This window comes from Ictalurus furcatus, chromosome 18 (assembly GCF_023375685.1).
Source record: "Ictalurus furcatus strain D&B chromosome 18, Billie_1.0, whole genome shotgun sequence".
NCBI lineage: Eukaryota > Metazoa > Chordata > Actinopteri > Siluriformes > Ictaluridae > Ictalurus > Ictalurus furcatus.
In genome coordinates this window covers 8207354-8225801 of record NC_071272.1, presented here as the reverse complement: position 1 = coordinate 8225801, position 18448 = coordinate 8207354, and the positions used below count along the sequence as shown (strand labels likewise).

Genomic DNA, 18448 nt, shown 5'->3' with positions numbered 1-18448 from the left:
CATCATAACAAGGAGTTGATTGGATTTTAGGACATTTTATTTACTATCTTTATTACTGCACTTTTACACTTTATGCCTAAAAGTATGTGCACCCCTGACCATCACACCCATATGTGTTTCTTCCCCAAACTGTTGCCACAAAGTCTGAAGCATACAATCGTACAGATTGTCTTTGTATGCTGAAGCATTATATACAATTTCTCTTCACTGGAACTAAGAAGCCCAAACACTGTTCCAGCACCTGTTGATGCCCCTGTACACAAAGCGAGCTCCATGAAGATGTGGTGTGGTGTGAGAACTCGAATAAAAAATTTTTAAACACTTCCTGGAGTGTCTTTATCCTGAAAACAAAGTTCAAAACCTTTTTTTCAGACAGAATAAAATGCAATCTTTACATCTTTACCAACATGTCCATTCAGACAGGATAAACAGTATATTTACTAAGTTAAACTGGATTATTTCTACAGGTTATTTGTAAACAAGGAAAAAATAATCTTCCCAGACAGAGCCTATAAAAAAATTCGGACAGGCCTAAGAATAATTATATTACCCCAGCTCTACATGTCAAACTAATCCTGTCCAAATAGGGCTAAAGGTTTTCACAGATTTACATTCGTCACTCTTGTAGCTACACACCTTTCCCTTTAGTTTCACTGTAGTTACTAAATAATTCCAAGTTACAGAATGTGCTTTATAAAAATAATAACAAAAGCCCAGATTTAAGAAGTTAATTCGGTCCAAGGGAACACACCTTGTAGCTAATATTTGCATACGAACGCACTACTTCAGTACATGCTTGGTATCTGATTCGCTGCCGTATTTCCACACGTGAGCACGTGTCATGATGCAAAGGTGCACAATTTGTCACTTGTTCATTTTGATCACAATACTGTGATAAGTCTTTTACACAAGCACGCAACATGCAAACGAGAACTTGAACCAGCGATAGCGTTTTTTTGAAGCATTCTGGCCTTCTAGAGGTTCTAGATCAATTTTCTGTGGACGCTCTGATAAATTGTGCCATTGCTGTAACCCAGAATAAATAACTAAAAGAACACAGATCAGTCTGTAACCAGAACACATCATAGATTTGACATAGATTAGTTTGTGTTATTACAGTAAATTCATGTTGCAATATGATCTGTAATCTGATGTCAGCGTGTTATATTGGTTCATATCGGATCAGTACGAGGCATCGGCTGACACTCAGAGCTCTCATATCGTTCCTATCATTCAGACAGCAGCCTAGCCGAGGACAAGTGCTCGGTTAAAACTCTGACCTCTAAACTAAGTCTCCCAGGCTGCGTTCATTAAACGAAGGTTGTTTTTTGTTTTGTTTTTTCAATATGGTGGTACGAGGAAAGAAAAATTTACTTTTTTTTTGTGTATTGTGTAAAAAAGATGGTTAATATGGTTGATATGATGATTATATGATGAACTGTCACAATTAAACCATACATCTTATTTAAAATACATATGTTTTGCTATATCGTTTATACAAATAATAATACACCTAATGGCCCTGAGTGTCATCTCTGCCTCGGCTGTTTCAAGATTAGAAGAATCTTAAGAAAAATCACCAAACCTTCTTTTCTAACAGGATATAAGGGAATCTTTACTAACACATCACTTCAGACAGGATGCATATCACTTGGTAATAACTGCATCACCCTAAATTCCCCATGTCAAAGAAAACCCTGTCTAAATAGGGCTTACATCAGCCTCAGCTGTTTCAAGATGTACTTTCTAGAAAATAAGCAAATAATAATAAAATAAAAATAACGGAACCTCTTTTCCCACAATGTTTTAATGGAATCTTTATCAGCAAGTCAATTCAGAGAGGATATATGTATTTGACGTTACCTGTTTTTATTTCTAAATGTTGTTTTACAGTAAGTAAAAGACGCCGTAACCTTTATTGACGCAGGAATGTGCTCAGTCTGTAAAAATGACCACAAATTTCCAGAGATAAATCCAGACATTAGAATAAAGACATTATGATAGGGCTTACATCAATTTCTGCTGTTTTAAGATGTACTTTCTTTAAAAGTTACTACAACTCTTTTCTCACAGGATATAACGTAATCTTTACTAAGGCATCTATTCAAATGGGATGTACTACTAATATATTACCTCTAGCTGTATACTAATATATTAATACAGTATATGTATGTCCTTTTATAGAACGTAAAAAGATGGTTCAATCTTTCCATACATAGCGTAGCTATGTTGTTCATAGAACAGATTTGGACAGGAATACAATTCCACAAGTACACCACTAATCAAGTACACAGCTACCAATACTTATCCCACCCGAATAGGGATAAAGACAGGCAAAAATGACTGACACGATGAATCTGGACAGGACCAGAATTCCACAGATACACCAGTAATAATTACATTACTCTACATCACCTCTCCGTGTAAAACTAATCCTGTCTGAATAGAGCTCACATTAGCACGTACATTCTTATATATCTCTTTAAAAAAATTTTTTATAATAAATTCAAATACGCATGAATGGACTTTCTGAAATGTCTTTAAATCTGTTCCAGATGCTAAACACAACCTAAACACAGCTCGAAGGTATCCGAGATCGCTCGGCCAATTGAAACTGTGTGACCTCTAACCTCCACTGAATGAATGAATGAATGAATGAAAGAAGGAATTAATCCATTCACTCACTAGACTAATGGTCAATCTCATTCTAAAACTGAAATGCATGATGTAACAGGAATAGGCACTATCAATTAAACCCATGCAGAGTTTGTGAGTGTGTGAGTGTGTGTTTAATAAGGCACAAGCACAATCTATTATGTAATCTCAGGCCTTGTGTAAATTCACAATGAAACACCTGATTAAAAAAAATTCAAAGAGCAAACAGGAGACAGACTGTGACCTACCTGAGCGCTACAGTAAAGCAGGGCTTTTTGTTCAGATGGGAGAATTCTCTTCCTTAGATGGGAAGCAAAAAAAGATAAATGGCTGTGGCAAGAAGGCCAGCCATGATTCCTGCTGCACCATTCATCACCACAGCAGGATTAAATGAGGTGCATGAAAGATAAAATGAGGGGAAGGATAAACAAACAAACAAACCATTAGTGCATTTCATGCAACAAAAATCAAAATGCAATTGAAAGGAAATAAAAAGGCTTTGATGATGGACACATTTTGCTTTCTCATTCTGAAATGCATTGGGAGACACGGCAAGAGAGGATGCTGCCGATGCTGATGCTGATGCCCACCCCCAGCATGTTCCAGCAGTCACGTGACTCCCTGTGTGTCCTATTGATCTGTCTTTCGCGTTAAAAAAAACTCTGAAAATACTTTCCTACACAATCGCTGCTAATCCACGGACAACAAAGGTTCCATTTGTGTACACAGCGACTTATTTAATCATTTTATTATTCTGTATTCAGAAAAATATTCCCATTTGACAGCAGCGGTCCCAAAGGGGGTTTACCCATAATCCCTTTCGCGCCGTATTTCAGTATGACCAGTTAAAAAACAAAACAACAAAACAAAAACACTACATTTAATGTCCATTTATGGTGTACTTCACCGCGATATAAATCCTGCTCGGAAAATGACATAACTTTGTATTTATAGTGCATTAAAAACGCAAAAAAACAAAACAAAAAAAAAATCCGACTGAATTCGGGTATAAGAAATTAAAATGCCATTAAACATTTTATACAATAAATTAATACATTTAATTGTTTAAATAAACGATTTTTTGTTATAATATATTTAATTTACCCATGAGCCCCCGCGGTGTCTCAATCTGCAGCTGACCGGAAACAAGCGACGAACCCGGAAGTAGCGCTTACCTGTTTATTTACAAATGTTTAATTGTTTTTGTTCACACTTTTAACGGAGAAATTATTTTTAAATCACTATTTAAAAAACACTAACACGATGTAAAACGTCTTATATTTATGTTAAACTTCTGATTTTGTGACTACGTAGACCGTTTTTTTTTTTTTTTTTTTTCAGTTTGTCCACATATATTGGCTCTTTCCAGTTCTTTACAGATCCACTATGTTCAAAATGACTCTATACACACCCCACTCCATACAGACCCCACACCATACTCCCTACTCCTTAACAATGTACTTCTCTAAGGTACATCAGTAGACCCCTAGCCTACTGCAGTGCATTGTGGGAATTCCTGACTGCACTAGATATTCTCAACTGTGCTTTAGTGACAAAAAATAATGAGCCACATATACACTTGTTTTCTATCAGTCACTCCTGCAGACTTCAGTAATTTTCTATAATAGCCACCCTTGGAAATGAAACAGAACTAAAAACAATATGAAGCCACATCCTCTTTACATTGAAGGCATTTGGTAGATGCCCTAATCCAGAGCGACTTACATTTATCTCATTTATACAACTGAACAATTCAGGGTTAAAGGCCTTGCCCAAGGGCCCAACAGTGGTAGCTTGGCAGTGCTGGGGCTTGAACTCCTGACCTTCTGATCAGTAACCCAGAGCCTTTAACCACTGAGCCTGTGATGTCGCTGATAATATGATAAAAATAAAAAATCAGAGCTGTGATTGTAAGGGGGTTTGTGGGTTTTATTCTTTGATAGATTTAATAGATATTTAGTCCAGCTATAAAAGCACCCATAAATCCTCACATCCAGCTCACTCTGTGCTATAGTTTTAGTTAATGAAAATACTTAAATGCTATTTCTGGAAATCAAAACTGTTATAAACCAAGAATTTATCAGTGATAGTTGATGGAAACAAAATATTTCATTTAAGAATTTTGTTCCCCCAAAATAGTGTCAGTCTTATAATCTGAGTGCTTTTCCCAGGAAGGCTGGGTTTTTTTTTTTTTTTTTGTTTTGTTTTTTTTTTTGACAGGATTTCTAGTGACACTTAACCTTGGGCACATCCTACGTGATGTTCTTAAATTTGCATCCACCTTCTTTTAATACCTGACCTTTTCATCTTTAATATAAGTTTTCCTCTGTAATGTATAGGAAAACTCTGCTGTGTTACTCTCATTTCAGCCCCAGATTCACATTAATACCTCATTCAGCAGTGCACTCCAGATTGTTTTGAAGGTTCATCCTAGTAAAATCTGTGCCTTTTTTTGTCTCTTAAATTTCAGATTATGTGTGCAGTGAGGAATACTCCTGTGTAATAAGCACTTTATTTACTTAGATCAGTTTAATTCAATTAATATTAATTTAATTTGTGTGTTTGGAAATACAAGAAAACCCCAAACCTCCATGATGTAATCTTCTCAGTATATTACTGCTACATTGCACCACGAACCTGTGAGCAATAGTTTAGAAAAACACCACGTACTGATGGTTTAAATGGAAGTCATTTGTTTTAGGCTCTGATTATTATGATAAACATCTACAGACACAACATTAAAACGCGTTTGCATTGCTGCTTGTGTAATCAAAATAATTAAATATCAATGGATGAAACTATTATACGAATTTCAGGATTATAAATAAGGAGAAAAAAATAGCTGAATCCATGAGTCTTGCAACAAGCTATAATTTAAAATAAAGACTGCCCTCTAGTGGAGAAAACAGAAATCACCTTAGATGCACTTGGTGCAAGTCAGTCTTTAGTTGGAAGGAAGGAAGCAAGGAAGGAAGGAATGATCTAAAAAGAAAGAAAACGAAGAGGAAAGAAAGAAAGCTACAACATAAAATGTAACTATAAATGTACAAAAGGTCTGATGTGTTGTTCTTTAATAAGTATAAAAAAAAAAAAAAAAACCTGTGTGTGTGTGTGTGTGTGTGTACAGTTTTTAGGTACAGAAAAGACTGTGCCTTTGAGGAATCCCCAACCTTCTCATGCCAAAGGTTACCTGCCGTTGCTGAAAGGTGTGTGTGTGTGTGTGTGTGTGTGTGTGTGTGCGTGCGTGCGTGCGTGTCCGTGAGTCTCTGTGAGTTATCATTAAGTGACACTGATGGGTTAAGCGGAGTATAAAGCAGGAGTGTATGTCGAGGCTTCAGGGATGAACAATCGCCTAATTCACTGCTTTTGTCTGTGGGTTTGTTTTTCCATCAGCTCCACTCCAACTTCCCTGAAGTGCGCCGTGATAACAATCGGGATATTTCTGTGACTTATCCGAGTGTGTAATATTCTTTCATCAACCTGAGCGACGGTGTTTGCGCTCTGTGATTGGATTCGCTTCTTCATCTGTCACACTATTGTTTCCAAGCTGAGTGAAAGACGGGAGAATCCTAGCAACATAAACACTCTGACACTCGGAGCTGATAAGAGTGACAGGAATATTACTGAAGCATAAGACCAGGGGGTTCCCAAAGTTTCAGGCAAACGGACTTGATCGAGCTTCTCCGACCCATAGCCTTGATCACATTACATTAAAAACATACTAGGTGTATAATTTAAAAAAAGTTTTGGTATTTTCATGTTCGTTTTCATGACTCCTCAATACCAAGATCGAGACCAATGACATCACTGCGGTTGAGACCAAAAACCATCAAATCATGTTCAAGGTTAAGCCTTTACCTCAGCTACTCAGCTTCATTTGTGCATTGTACCAAAGATGAAGCTGTTTTCTAGAAGAAGTCATTACTTCTTAGCAAACTTTGTGCATATAAAAAGAGAAAAGACAACACAAACTTCTTTTAAAATTGATTTATTTTACAAATGTTATGTCAAGATCAGGAGCATATTTAGTAATTACAATGCAAAAAAAACAACAACAACAAAAAAGAATAATAATCTTAGCAAATTTATTGAGTATTTCTTATTGTAAGAGTACAATAAACCAAATAGAAGATCATTAAACCTATTTCTAGACATTATTACTCATTTCAAGATCATAGTTTTCTGATTCTAATGGCAGGTCATTTTGCGTCTTTCTAGAAATAAATGTTTAAAATGAGCAAAATTATCTGCCAATCGAACAAGACTATTTCAAGCTTGAAATGAGTACAAAAGGCTTGAAATAGGTTTAATAATCATATATTTGGTTTATTGTGATATTATATTAGGATATACTAGATCAGTTTGACTATATTCAAAGTATTTCCACTTGCTAAGATGTCATTTTCTACAGCGTACAAGTCCAGATTAGTCCTACAGCCCTACGTCACATACATTCTTAGTTAAAACGTGACATCATGTACACTCTTAGTTAAAACATGACGTGTTCAGCTCCTGAGTGACGTTCGCCCTGCCATCAGGAGATTGCAAGTTCAAACCATGACAACACCAGAGCCATACCCGGGCCGAGAGTCCAAGAGAGCAAAATTGGCCATGCTGTCTAGGTGGGAGGGGCTTATGCTCTCTGTCAATCACAGTCACACTTGCCAATCGTCTGTGAGCTCATGTATGTGGAAGATGACGGATAGCACATTCTTCTGCTGCAGTATGAGCAGCACTTCCAGAACATGAGGTTGGCTGGCTTCGTGTGTCTCAGAGGAAGCACGTGTTAACCCTTACTCTCCCCGGTGTCAGGGATTGGATGAAACCCAACCCCTTGTTTGGGAACGTCTGGATTAGCTTCAACATCTTAAACTCCAGAAGATAATTATGGATGGTTCTTTACTTCTTTACTTACATTTCACTATATTGCACTATTTTCCGGATAATGAGATTTAAGGTTTGGAGATATAAGGGAGTGCAAGAACCTTAAATGTTCCCCTCTATAACATTAAAGTATTATATTCTGATTTGTGTTCCTGAAAGAAAAGAAATCAGAGTAATCACATATACACATACACACGTACACATGTGCCACCAACCCTAAATTAGATTAAGGTTTGGGTTTTGCCTGGGTTGTTCTAGCACTTCCAGTGTAGCCTTGGCGGTACATTTAGGGTTGTGGTCCTGTTGGAAGATGAAGCTCCGCCCCCAATTTCAAGTCTCTTGCACACTGGAACAAGTTTTTTTTCTAGAAATGCCCAGTATTTGGCTCCATCCAGTTTCCCAGTCCCTGCTGATGAAAAACATCCCCACAACATGATGCTACTACCACCGTGCTTCATCGTGAGGATGCTGTTCTCAGGGTGACTGGCACTTTCTGCCAAGGTCTAAACATTTTTTTTTGGTCGATTGTGGTCTCATCAGAACAGAGAACCTCTCCACACATGCGTTTTGCCAAACTCCAGATGGGATTTTTCATGCAGCTGCTTTTTCTTCAAAGCCCAGCTTTCTGGCTTGTCATGGCTATGGTTATGGATCTCTTCAGCTTCTTCAGAGTTGTCCTTGCTCTCTTGGTTGCTTCTCTGACTAATCCCCTCTTTACATGATCAATGACATTTGATGGACACCTCCCTCTAGACACGGTTATGTCATATTCTTTACTTTTTTTTTTTAAATAATGGATTTAATCTTCACTTCACAAGATGTTTAAAGTCTGCAATATGCTCTTTATATTTAAACCAAAACTGATGTATTTGTATTTGTAGAACTTTGTCCTGGACTTCTTGTGATTGCTCCTTGGTCTTTTTATGATGCTTAGGTGTTTGTTTAGGTGAAAAACTGTGGGTTGCTTGAGAAACAGGTGTATTTATACTGAGATCATAAATTGTATGACTTTTGATGGTTATTAGGATAGAAGGAAATCGAAGGATAGAAGGAACGTTGCGACATTGGAAAGGGAATAAGAAAACAAGCTTGTCAAACCATGAAAGGAGGAAACTGTGAACACAATAAGAACAAAAACAAGGAAACAAAGAGATGAGAGACACTGGAAAGGGAACCGTGATCAATTTTGTAGATTGTAGAATGAAAAAACCTGAAAAATAACTAACATGTATCAGTTCCATCAGTATAAAAGGTTCATTGGTCATCGGGGTGATGGTGGGGGTTTGATAGCAGACGGGTGGATGGTGGGGTAAAGCTGGCCTTGATGATATTAATCACCATATTAAGCCTTTGACATTTCTCCATGAACGGTGAATGCTGTTTTTGCATTGATTGACGTGTCGCTCATTCGCACGTCATTAGACTTACAGGCTGCTCACCTGATTTGCGTCCTGCTCTGGTATAAATACGCCGAGTTCCACACACCCTCATACACTCACACACACACGCACTCACACACACACACCCACACACACATGCTCCACTGCACTGCACAGAAGGAGTACTAGAAGTCCAGCCGTCTCTCTTCATCACTATGTGCGTCCTGTGGAGAAACAGACTTGTGATGTCGGTGTTGTCTGTGTTGCTGTTTTTCCTCGGTTGTGATGCTCAGTTGCATAACGAAGCGCAAAGCAGCAAATTAGTGTATGCACGTGGAAACCACTGGGCTGTGGGTGAGCAGGATGTCTTTCTCTACCTAATAATAAAAAATAGCAGTGTATTAATAATGAAAAATCACTTAATGCATGGTCACTTTGGGATCATGGTGATCATGAGAATCAAGATTATGCCATATTTTAAGGTTTTTGTTTTTTTTTACTTTTATGGTTGCATAAAAATAAAAATATAAACTCTTAAAGCCAAAGAAATTGTGGATGCTTCATGTAAACTTTTGCTAAAGCATGTGTGATCACTGAAGGTTTCTGTAAGGACATGTTTATTTAACACTTTTATCTAAAGAGTCTTTTCATTCAGTTTAATGTTGTTTGTACTTTTAAAGACAGTTAAGGAAAGTCTTAAGAAAAACCTTGACTCAAAAGGGAACCTGTCCTCTTTTTCTTCTTCTTCTGCTTCTTTTTCTTCTTCTTCTGAGTGACTGAGATTAGAAATCATGACGGTATACGGGTGTAGAAGAGTAAACAAGAGAGAAAAAGTACTGGGTGTGAGCAGATTAAGAGTGAATAAGAGTCCTGGGATGAGGACCAGGATTAGGACAGTGTTTATGATTACAGGATATGATTACATTTCTTAGAATTGAGCGTCATTATCATGAGAAATGCATCGTTTTAAATGTTTAACTGGAATAATATTTATTTTTCTTTTGTAGCACTGAGATACTGAATCTTTAAGTCTGATTGGTTAGATGGGAAATCATTTCTTGGAATTTGTAGCAAAAAATTGCACAAGAACAACAACAACAACAACAAGAACAAGAACAACAATAATAATTATTATTATTATTATAATTTTTCAGAGAAACAAATCTGATAATATAAAGTTTCATTGCTGTAATTTTATTTTATCTTCTGAAACTTTATTAGTATTGTTCTTCTTTTTGTTTTATCTGAGTTTACCTCTTACCTTTAAACCCTCTGTCAGCTTCTATGTGCTTTTCATTCACGGTTTAATATCAAACCGCAGCTGATTATTGTTTCTCTTTTATATCCAATCAGCCGTATGAGCTTTTAACAACCTCCTCAAGCACAGACACAAAAGCCATGTTACCGTGTGATTCGCTAGAAGAGCTGCAGGAGGAGGTTAAAGTGTTTTGTTTTGCTATTTTGCTCTCATTACTGTGAAGTACTTACTGTGCTTATTGATGACTTAAAGTGGCAGTCAGATGCAGTAACAGTGACATCACTGATTCTTTATTTATTTAAAGAAACGCTTAACGAAGTGTGTACACTCTTTATTTCCAATGTCAGGTTCGCTTTAATGAAACGATTATACTAATTACATGTTGATCTTTAGACTCTCGGCTCATGATGCTTAATAGTGCGCAAGGCATTTAAGAGGTCAAATTACAAGATAATGTATTTATAAACACTCCTTACAGGCTTAAACATGAATTAAAATGTTCGTTTTTGCCCTGCTGAAGGTTTTCCAGTTTTTCTGTTTCCATCTGAAGCTTTTATTAAATAACCCTTACACCAGATTAAATCATGAGAAATTTTTTCGCTAGGCAACAGCAAAACATCGCGAGCGAGCACTAGCACAAACTAGCTAATTACTGAGGTTAATGTCTCAGCTAGCTAGCATGTAGTTGTTAATCCTTTTTGATACAGATAATGTAAAGGCAAATGAAACAGTGGTGTGAGGGATCAGTATCAGTATTTCTCTCAGATTATTAAAAGAAAGATTCTATATGACTAAAATTATATATATATATATATATATATATATATATATATATATATATATATATATATATATATATATATGCACGTTATGCTTTCTGGTTGCCTAGCAACAGTGCTCTCATTCATCTGTATCCACACCATCAAAAAATAAATAAATAAAGCGCAAACAGTTGATAATATATATCAATAAAAAAGTTTGACATTTAAAAACTCCCACTCAGTAATGAACAGAGCAAAAATTATGACCTATTCTACCCCAAGACACGCCTACTTGGGTAAGGTCTACAAACAATCCCTGCTCCTTCTTGCAGTATTTAAAGCTTTAGTAGACATTTTTTTATGTACTCTAACGGTTCCTGGTCATTCTACACAGGACACCTGATGGGTAAGAAGAGCATAGACGAGACGCTGGGCTCGGACAACCATGATGTCGAAGCTCAGGCTTATTTAATCACAGCCGAAGCCGACACACACACACAGCCGTCCAACCTGCTGAAGGCTCTCATCAAGGCTCTTTCTGGACCAAAGAAAGAGACAGAAGACGAGAGGGAAAGACGAGAGCTTTCAATGGAACTGAGGAGGCGGTGGGAAGAACAGCTGGCAAGAGAAAGGGAGGTCAACCAGGTGGGTTCTTATGTTCCAGTTTAATTTTTATGTTCATGTTTCGATGAGTGATTATTTGATATATCATGATATTCTATGTGAAACACAAACATCAGTACACAGCAAAATCCCCAGTGTTGATTTAACACCCAGAGTGTTGAATTTACACCCTACAGTGTTTGTATCGCCCAACTGGACATGCCAGAACACTCTGGGTGTTAATTCAACATTAGGGATTTTACTGTGCAGTTTTGTCTACTATAAAGGAATAAAATAAAAAGCAGACACACACTAGACATGTCATAATGGTCAATTAAATAAGAAATGCTGCAGATTAGCTTGTATATTTTAATTACAGGAGTGACTTTTTAAACAAAAAGACAATAATCTTTATTGAAAACGAACCTCAGAAGGGTCACAAGATTTGCTGTGTGTGACAATTGTGTATTTGCAGTCTGAAAATTGACCACAAGGGGGAGCACTTAATGCTCAAGTAGCAGAATATAGCAGATATACAGTACAGCTCTATACATTGTGCGCTAATTGTTGCATTACGCAATATTGGGATCCTTATTTCAGATTAATTCATAGACGATTTTATTCCCCATTATAGTTTGAAATACATGATGAAACAAACTTTTGTGCTGAACAAGAAATAGATTCAAAAATGTTTGTAAACATCTCATGGCAAAATTTTCATTACTGTTCTGATCAACTGCAATATCTGTGTTTGTAGTTTGACAGGAGTCGTTCCCATGTCTATTTAGCTAGCTAACGTCCAAAACATGACTAGCTATGTTGGCTGTTTCAGTACAAAAGCTAACTCCATATACAGTACAGTAACTCTATGATAAGGGCTCCCCCTTGTGGTCAGTCTTCAGATGAGTTAGCTAGCAAGTTACAAAACCAGGTCCTTGGGTGAGGTGTTTTAGATCTAAAATGCGTTAGAATCTACTCAAACGTCAGGTACAGCAAATCTCGTGACTCTGTTGAGGTTCCTTTTTAAGTTAAATAGAAAAATACAATGTTTTTATCATGAACATTAAAGACTTCATTGTGATGTTTAAAAACTAATTTTTATTGGCACATATACAGAATCACGATTTCGGTAAAGAAATTAATATTAATAATAATTCATATCTAATATCTCCTCATTTATTTTTTTCGATTCCAGGCAGCAAGGTTATTGTTACTGGCGTTAAACAAGAGAGACACAGATGCCAGCTGAAGACCAGTGTCAGGCCTGATCTATAATCAGAGATCCTGCAGTTGGAAGCAGCTGAGAAACGGCGGCGCTGCGTCACAGTCGACTCTGTTAGAAAATAAACACCTAAATCTCACTGTCTGTTCATTCTGCACCACATCAGCTCACAAATAACTTCTATTTTGTTTTTTTGTAAGTTAATCTAATTATATGCCGTTGTTTTATAGGCCAACATATATAATTACGTTCTTCTGAACTGTTTGTGTGACTGATGTTTTGTCAAATGTCTTCAATAAAGTCCTGAAATAAACCTCGTGGGATTTAAATACACCAATGTGCACACAAACCGAGCGGTATTATACTCATTATTAAACACTTATTAAAGACTGAACACGTTTTAGAATGTAGGATCTCAGTATGAGAGATTTTTCTGATTATTTCAAAAACCCAAAACAGATGCATGAGGGATTAAAGGAGTCACAGTAAATATATAGTGAAATGAAACACTCAGGAAAATAATCAACGATGTGAGGAGTTACAGTTACTCCCACACTGTTGAGCACGTTCCTATAATAACAGCTTTAGCCTGAAGTGATGTGTTCCTCTCAAACTACAGCAATTTCGCATCGATTATGATTATTTATTCGTTATAGGTTTTTTTTTTACAAATCCATTTATAGTTATATTTAATGCCATGGAACATCAGCAAAACATTAGTTTCTGTTGTCCAGGGTGTACAGTACAGTGGCATCACAAGCCTCACACCCAGGGTTCCCAGGATAGACTCCGGATCCTCCATGATCTGGGCCAAAGTGCTTAGAGAAAGTGGATGAGAGTGAGTGACTGAGTGAGTGACTGAGTGAGTGAGTGAGTGAGTGAGTGAGTTTTTTTTATTATTGCTCATTTTTTTTATTACTGAGCTGAGCACATAAATCATCATGACGGAAAAATCATTTCAAATGAGTCATTTGAGCTCAAGCAGAACACAATAGTGAAGCGATGTCCACTTTATTGCTATTTTCATTCTCTATAAATGTCTGTCTTGGCTAGTCGATATGTCGGATATGTTCAGATATGTTCAGATATGTTTCTATTCACTAATGGATGATGTGAGTAAAAATAACCTGTCTGTTGGAGTCTAAAAGTCATCATTAAAGGAGCTGTAATTATTCTCTCAGCTGTCCGTCATCCCAATGAGACCAATTCAACGTTACACATTTCCAAAATGAGATGTGTTAATAAGAGCTGGACGGGTTTTTTTTATTTTTTTTATTTTAATGTGGTGCTCTAAGTACATCCTGTTTGCTCAGCCTGAGTCATCCTTCAGCTCTCACACTGTGGGTTTAGTCAAGAAAGTTGATCATAAAGAACTCATGAGGAAGCTTCACACATTTTACACGTGTTTTTATTTTTCAACATGTGATTGTTTGACACGCTTCGTTTATTTTCACCTTTTCAAGTTTTGAAAAAATATTTACATAATTACTCACATAATGAGTCATTTACTTAAGTTTCTTGAGATCACGTGCAATTTCAGGGCATAAGATGATTCAATGCATATTCACGTGTCATGTTTTCCTACAGTTTGAATTAGAGACAACTTAATTATGTAATGATCAATACAAAATAAATAAATTATGATAGTAATAATTTGCTTTAAATCGATAGAAGTGTCCATAATTATGGAAATATCCGCTAGAGGACGGTAAAAGAGACGTAGAGCGCGGCTCTGTGTGTGTGTGTGTGTGCGCGCGTGTGTGTGCGTGCGTGTGTGTGTGTTTTGATTTTCTAAGACAGACCACTAGAGGGCAGTAGAAACAACAAAAGAAGCAGACTTTAGACACCAAAGTTTAAGAAATATCAAATTGTTTTGTTTGTTTTTAAGAGTGACATTTGCAAGACTAAAACTGGCTCGTTCTAGTAACGATGCAGAAACGAAAATAGACTCAAATATCTAGAAAACATTTTTAATTAACATTTTCTATTTACATTCTGATAAAAAATGCAAGCTTCATTCGTAATCACAGTTTACACAAAGCGTTAGAGGAGGAGAATAAATAGATTGTTCTGCCTTTGCAGAGGTCAGTGAAGTAGTTTATCAAACACAAAAATGTGGGGACTTTATTTTGGTGGTTCTTTAAGGGTTTATTGGATAATTTAAGGATTTTTAGCTTCATAAAAGAGTTCTGATGGAGAAACACTCTGTTTTAGGGTTCCACATAGAACCTTAAAGGGACAGTTTGGGTTCTAAGTGTTCTTTAGAACCCAAATCAACTTTTCATCCAAGGTGAGTTGTGTGAATTGTGAGATTTTGTGGGAACATTTTTGTTTCTTATTTTTCCTTATAGCTTTTTGGTTAATGTATTCCTACAAATATTATATTATATGCATATTATTATAATATTAATGTATTCTAATGAACATAAAATTATATATAATAACGTTAATATTTGTACAATATTAATGCACACTCATCATTGAGTTGCTTCTTTTGTATAAAAGGTGCTATAAAAACGTTTACAAATGAAGATTTAATGATTATTTTATAGCTTGTTTGGCATCTCTGATGTAACAGTCGTGACATAGGAACACGTCACTAACACACGTCCATTCTGGGGCTTTAAAGTCTCTTCTGTCCCACTCCTGGGCTTCTTCACGTACACTGAGACCTTGTGACCTGTTTCAGATTCACGTCTGCTCCTCTCTCAGTGTCTACAGGAAGCACAGAATTGATTTACGGTTCCAGGACCAGTCCATTTTTTCTTACGTGGGGGTCTGTGGCTCTACCAGGTCTTCGCTATGGCCTGAATGTGCTCCTTGGCCTTCATCCTGAGCGAGGCGATGCTGGAGTTACGAGGGTCGGCATCCTCCAAAGACAGTGTGTCCATGAAGCCTGAGCAATGGAAGGGAAGTGGAGGAGGAGGAGGGGGAGGACATGGAGCTCCAATTGGGGGCAGAGCATGACTGACCGTGGGTGTTCCGAGGAAAGATGGCGTGTAACCGGACGGTGAGGTAAGAAAGGGCGGGAAGGAGTGCAGCGGAGAGGTGGAGGAGGAGACGCATGGCGGTGCCATCCAGGGTTCTACAGTAGGAGATCTGCTGAAGGAGAGCATGGATGAGTCCTGCAGTTTGATGGGGCTGATGGAGCTCAATTCCAACTTCTCCTGACGACGCCATTTAGCACGACGGTTCTGGAACCACACCTGCAAGAAATACACCACATTACGCCGGGGTACTACAAGTCTCCGAAGTAACGATAAATCAGAAAATAATCATTAAAATAAAATAAAAAGGTTTTAACCATTGCATAAAATACACATTCTATCTATGTATCAATCTATAAATCACCCTTGCCCCGTTTTTGTCTTTCTTTCTTTCATTCATTCTAACTATCATCATTGCTTCCATCTATCTATCTATCTATCTATCTATCTATCTATCTATCTTTCCTACTATCTATCTGTCTATCATCCTTGATCCGTTTTGGTCTTTCTTTCTTTCTTTCTTTCTTTCTTTCTTTCATTCTATCATCACTGCCTCTATCTATGCAGGCCTATCTATCTATCATTGACTCTTTCTTTATTTCATTCTTTCTTTCGTCCCATCCATCCATCCATCCATCCATCCATTCACTCATCCTTTGCCTCACCTGCACGCGCACTTCCGGCAGGTTGACCTTGAGGGCGAGCTCCTCTCGGCTGCATGCGTCCGGATAGCGCGACTTCTCGAACGCCCGCTCGAGCTCATGCAGCTGGAACGTGGTGAACGTGGTCCGGTTGCGCCTGTGCTTCTTCTTCGCGCGCTCTTCGTCCGACAGCTTCCCGTCGCCGCCTTCCGGTAAGGGGCTCACCAGGGCGCCAGATCTAACGTCACATCGGACACCTGGGGGCACGCGTTCAGGTTAGAATCAGGCTCGTGTAGTAGTAGCCTAATAATAATAATAATAATAATAATATCTTAAATATGGACGATTTATCATATATGTAGAAAAATGAGAGTCCCCTCTGTGTGTGTGTGTGTGTGTGTGTGTCACCAGCATCACTGTGAGCTGTTCATAAAGTTGTAATATATATTTGTATAATAATAAAATCATGAATTCTGCAGGGAAACTGATTTCCATGAAGGCGGTGTGTAGAAAGCGGGTGGTGCCGTAACCGTTCTACTGAAGCCGCAAAGTGGGAATTTTTCACCATAAAAGGTTCATTTATGAAAGTTTATTTTGGTCTGTTTGTTAGAAAAATAATAATTCTGCTGCAGTGGTGCAAACCCCGTGCTGAAAGGTTCTTGGGGGAACCAAATAAAATTCCTAAACATTACAGTGTAAAAAAAAAAAAAAAACATTCAACAAATTTCCTTAAGATCGCAGTACAGGTGAAATGCAGTTAGAACTTTTCAGTTTTGACCTGTAGCACTCACAGAACCCAAAACACACCGAAAACTGTAGCATGCACCTGTAAAACATTACTAGTGGAAAAAAAGATTTTTCTTAATTAGCCTATACACATTGCATATGTGAGCAATGCTTTACTGACACAGTTATTAAAACCAGTTCACGATTCAGTACAGCATCAAATGTGATATAATACATGAACATTCACAACTTCATTTCCTGTCCATTATTATTTAATTAATCAAATAATTATTTAATTACCTTTTTTCCTGAAATATTTTTGTACAATTCTTGTGTATTTGTGTGCAATCTCTGAGGATTATGTATGTATATATAATATTAAACGTAGGTATATTAGTCAAAAACATGTTTTCTAAGATCATTTTAATCACCTTACTGATAATTGTGGGTGGGTGGGTGGGGGGGGGGTTGTTTCACTTTCACAACATGGCATAAAAAATATTGCATACATATTTATCTATATATTTAATAAAAATAAAATAAAATAAAAAATCTTATGTGAACTTTTACGCATTTTTAAGTGCACATTTTACTGCACTTAAGTCACATGGTGTTGAAATAAATATAAAAGTCAAAACATGTTGTATTTATGTCCAATTTACGGCACTCGATAACGTTAGAAAATAATTTTTAAATAATTTAAGCTAAGTCAGGTTTGTAACTTTCATAATAACAACAACAACAACAACAACAACAACAATAACAACAACAACAATAATAATAATAATAATAATAATAATAATAATAACAACAACAATAATAATAGCAATAATAGTGTTCTGTTAAGGTAAAAAAATCACAGGATTTTATTTTTATTTAAAGTGAAATCCCCCCAAGCCCACCGCCCCCCTAATCCCCCCCCCTTCCTGTCTTTACTGTTCTCCAAAGACATTAAGGTTGGTCACGTCTAATATTACTATTTATTTATTTTATTTTCTATTATTAACCGGAGAACAGAACAAGAATAAGCTAATAAAATCGCTTTACACCACGGAGCACTTAGAGATCCACTCCCATTTAAAAATCACTTTTTGAAATGGTTTTTTAATTGTATTTTTAGGAATGGTCTGTACACATCCGCTCTGTACACATGCAGGAGTGAAATGAAAGTCACTTACTGTCCATCATCTGCTTCTTCACACTGCTCTGCTCCTCTCTGAAGCCTAAAATGGCCTCGATGCTGTGAACTCTGCTCTGATTTCCTAAAAGTCGCTCCTCCATCATTTCTGAGCCCAGAATCCGCATTGGATTTTTAACACCCGGAAGTAACCA

At 37.0% G+C, this 18448-nt stretch overlaps 2 protein-coding genes across 2 annotated transcripts; one reads left to right on the top strand and one right to left on the bottom strand.

Moving 5' to 3' along the window:
* Positions 1-7273: 7273 nt before the first annotated feature.
* Positions 7274-13625, top strand: grp (gastrin-releasing peptide). The gene is made up of 3 exons (XM_053649643.1): positions 7274-9272; positions 11332-11582; positions 12736-13625. Exons 1-3 carry the CDS (start codon positions 9134-9136, stop codon positions 12787-12789), a joined length of 444 nt encoding a protein of 147 aa, XP_053505618.1. The 5' UTR covers positions 7274-9133; the 3' UTR covers positions 12790-13625.
* Positions 13626-15478: 1853 nt separating this feature from the next.
* rx3 (retinal homeobox gene 3) lies at positions 15479-18421 on the bottom strand. Its single transcript, XM_053649377.1, has 3 exons — positions 18295-18421; positions 16415-16647; positions 15479-15968 (listed from the first exon to the last, which is right to left on the bottom strand). The coding sequence occupies exons 1-3, from the start codon at positions 18419-18421 to the stop codon at positions 15549-15551; spliced, it is 780 nt and encodes a 259-aa protein (XP_053505352.1). The 3' UTR covers positions 15479-15548.
* Between the last annotated feature and the right edge of the window lie 27 nt (positions 18422-18448).

Coding starts and splice junctions, on each gene's coding strand:
- grp (XM_053649643.1), top strand. CDS start 9,134: ATGTGCGTCCTGTGGAGAAACAGACTTGTGATGTCGGTGTTGTCTGTG. Junction 9,273..11,331: donor TGGAAACCACTGGGCTGTGG/GTGAGCAGGATG, acceptor CATTCTACACAG/GACACCTGATGGGTAAGAAG. Junction 11,583..12,735: donor GAGAAAGGGAGGTCAACCAG/GTGGGTTCTTAT, acceptor TTTCGATTCCAG/GCAGCAAGGTTATTGTTACT.
- rx3 (XM_053649377.1), bottom strand. CDS start 18,421: ATGCGGATTCTGGGCTCAGAAATGATGGAGGAGCGACTTTTAGGAAAT. Junction 16,648..18,294: donor GAAGAAGCAGATGATGGACA/GTAAGTGACTTT, acceptor GCGTGCCCCCAG/GTGTCCGATGTGACGTTAGA. Junction 15,969..16,414: donor TGCCGGAAGTGCGCGTGCAG/GTGAGGCAAAGG, acceptor TATTTCTTGCAG/GTGTGGTTCCAGAACCGTCG.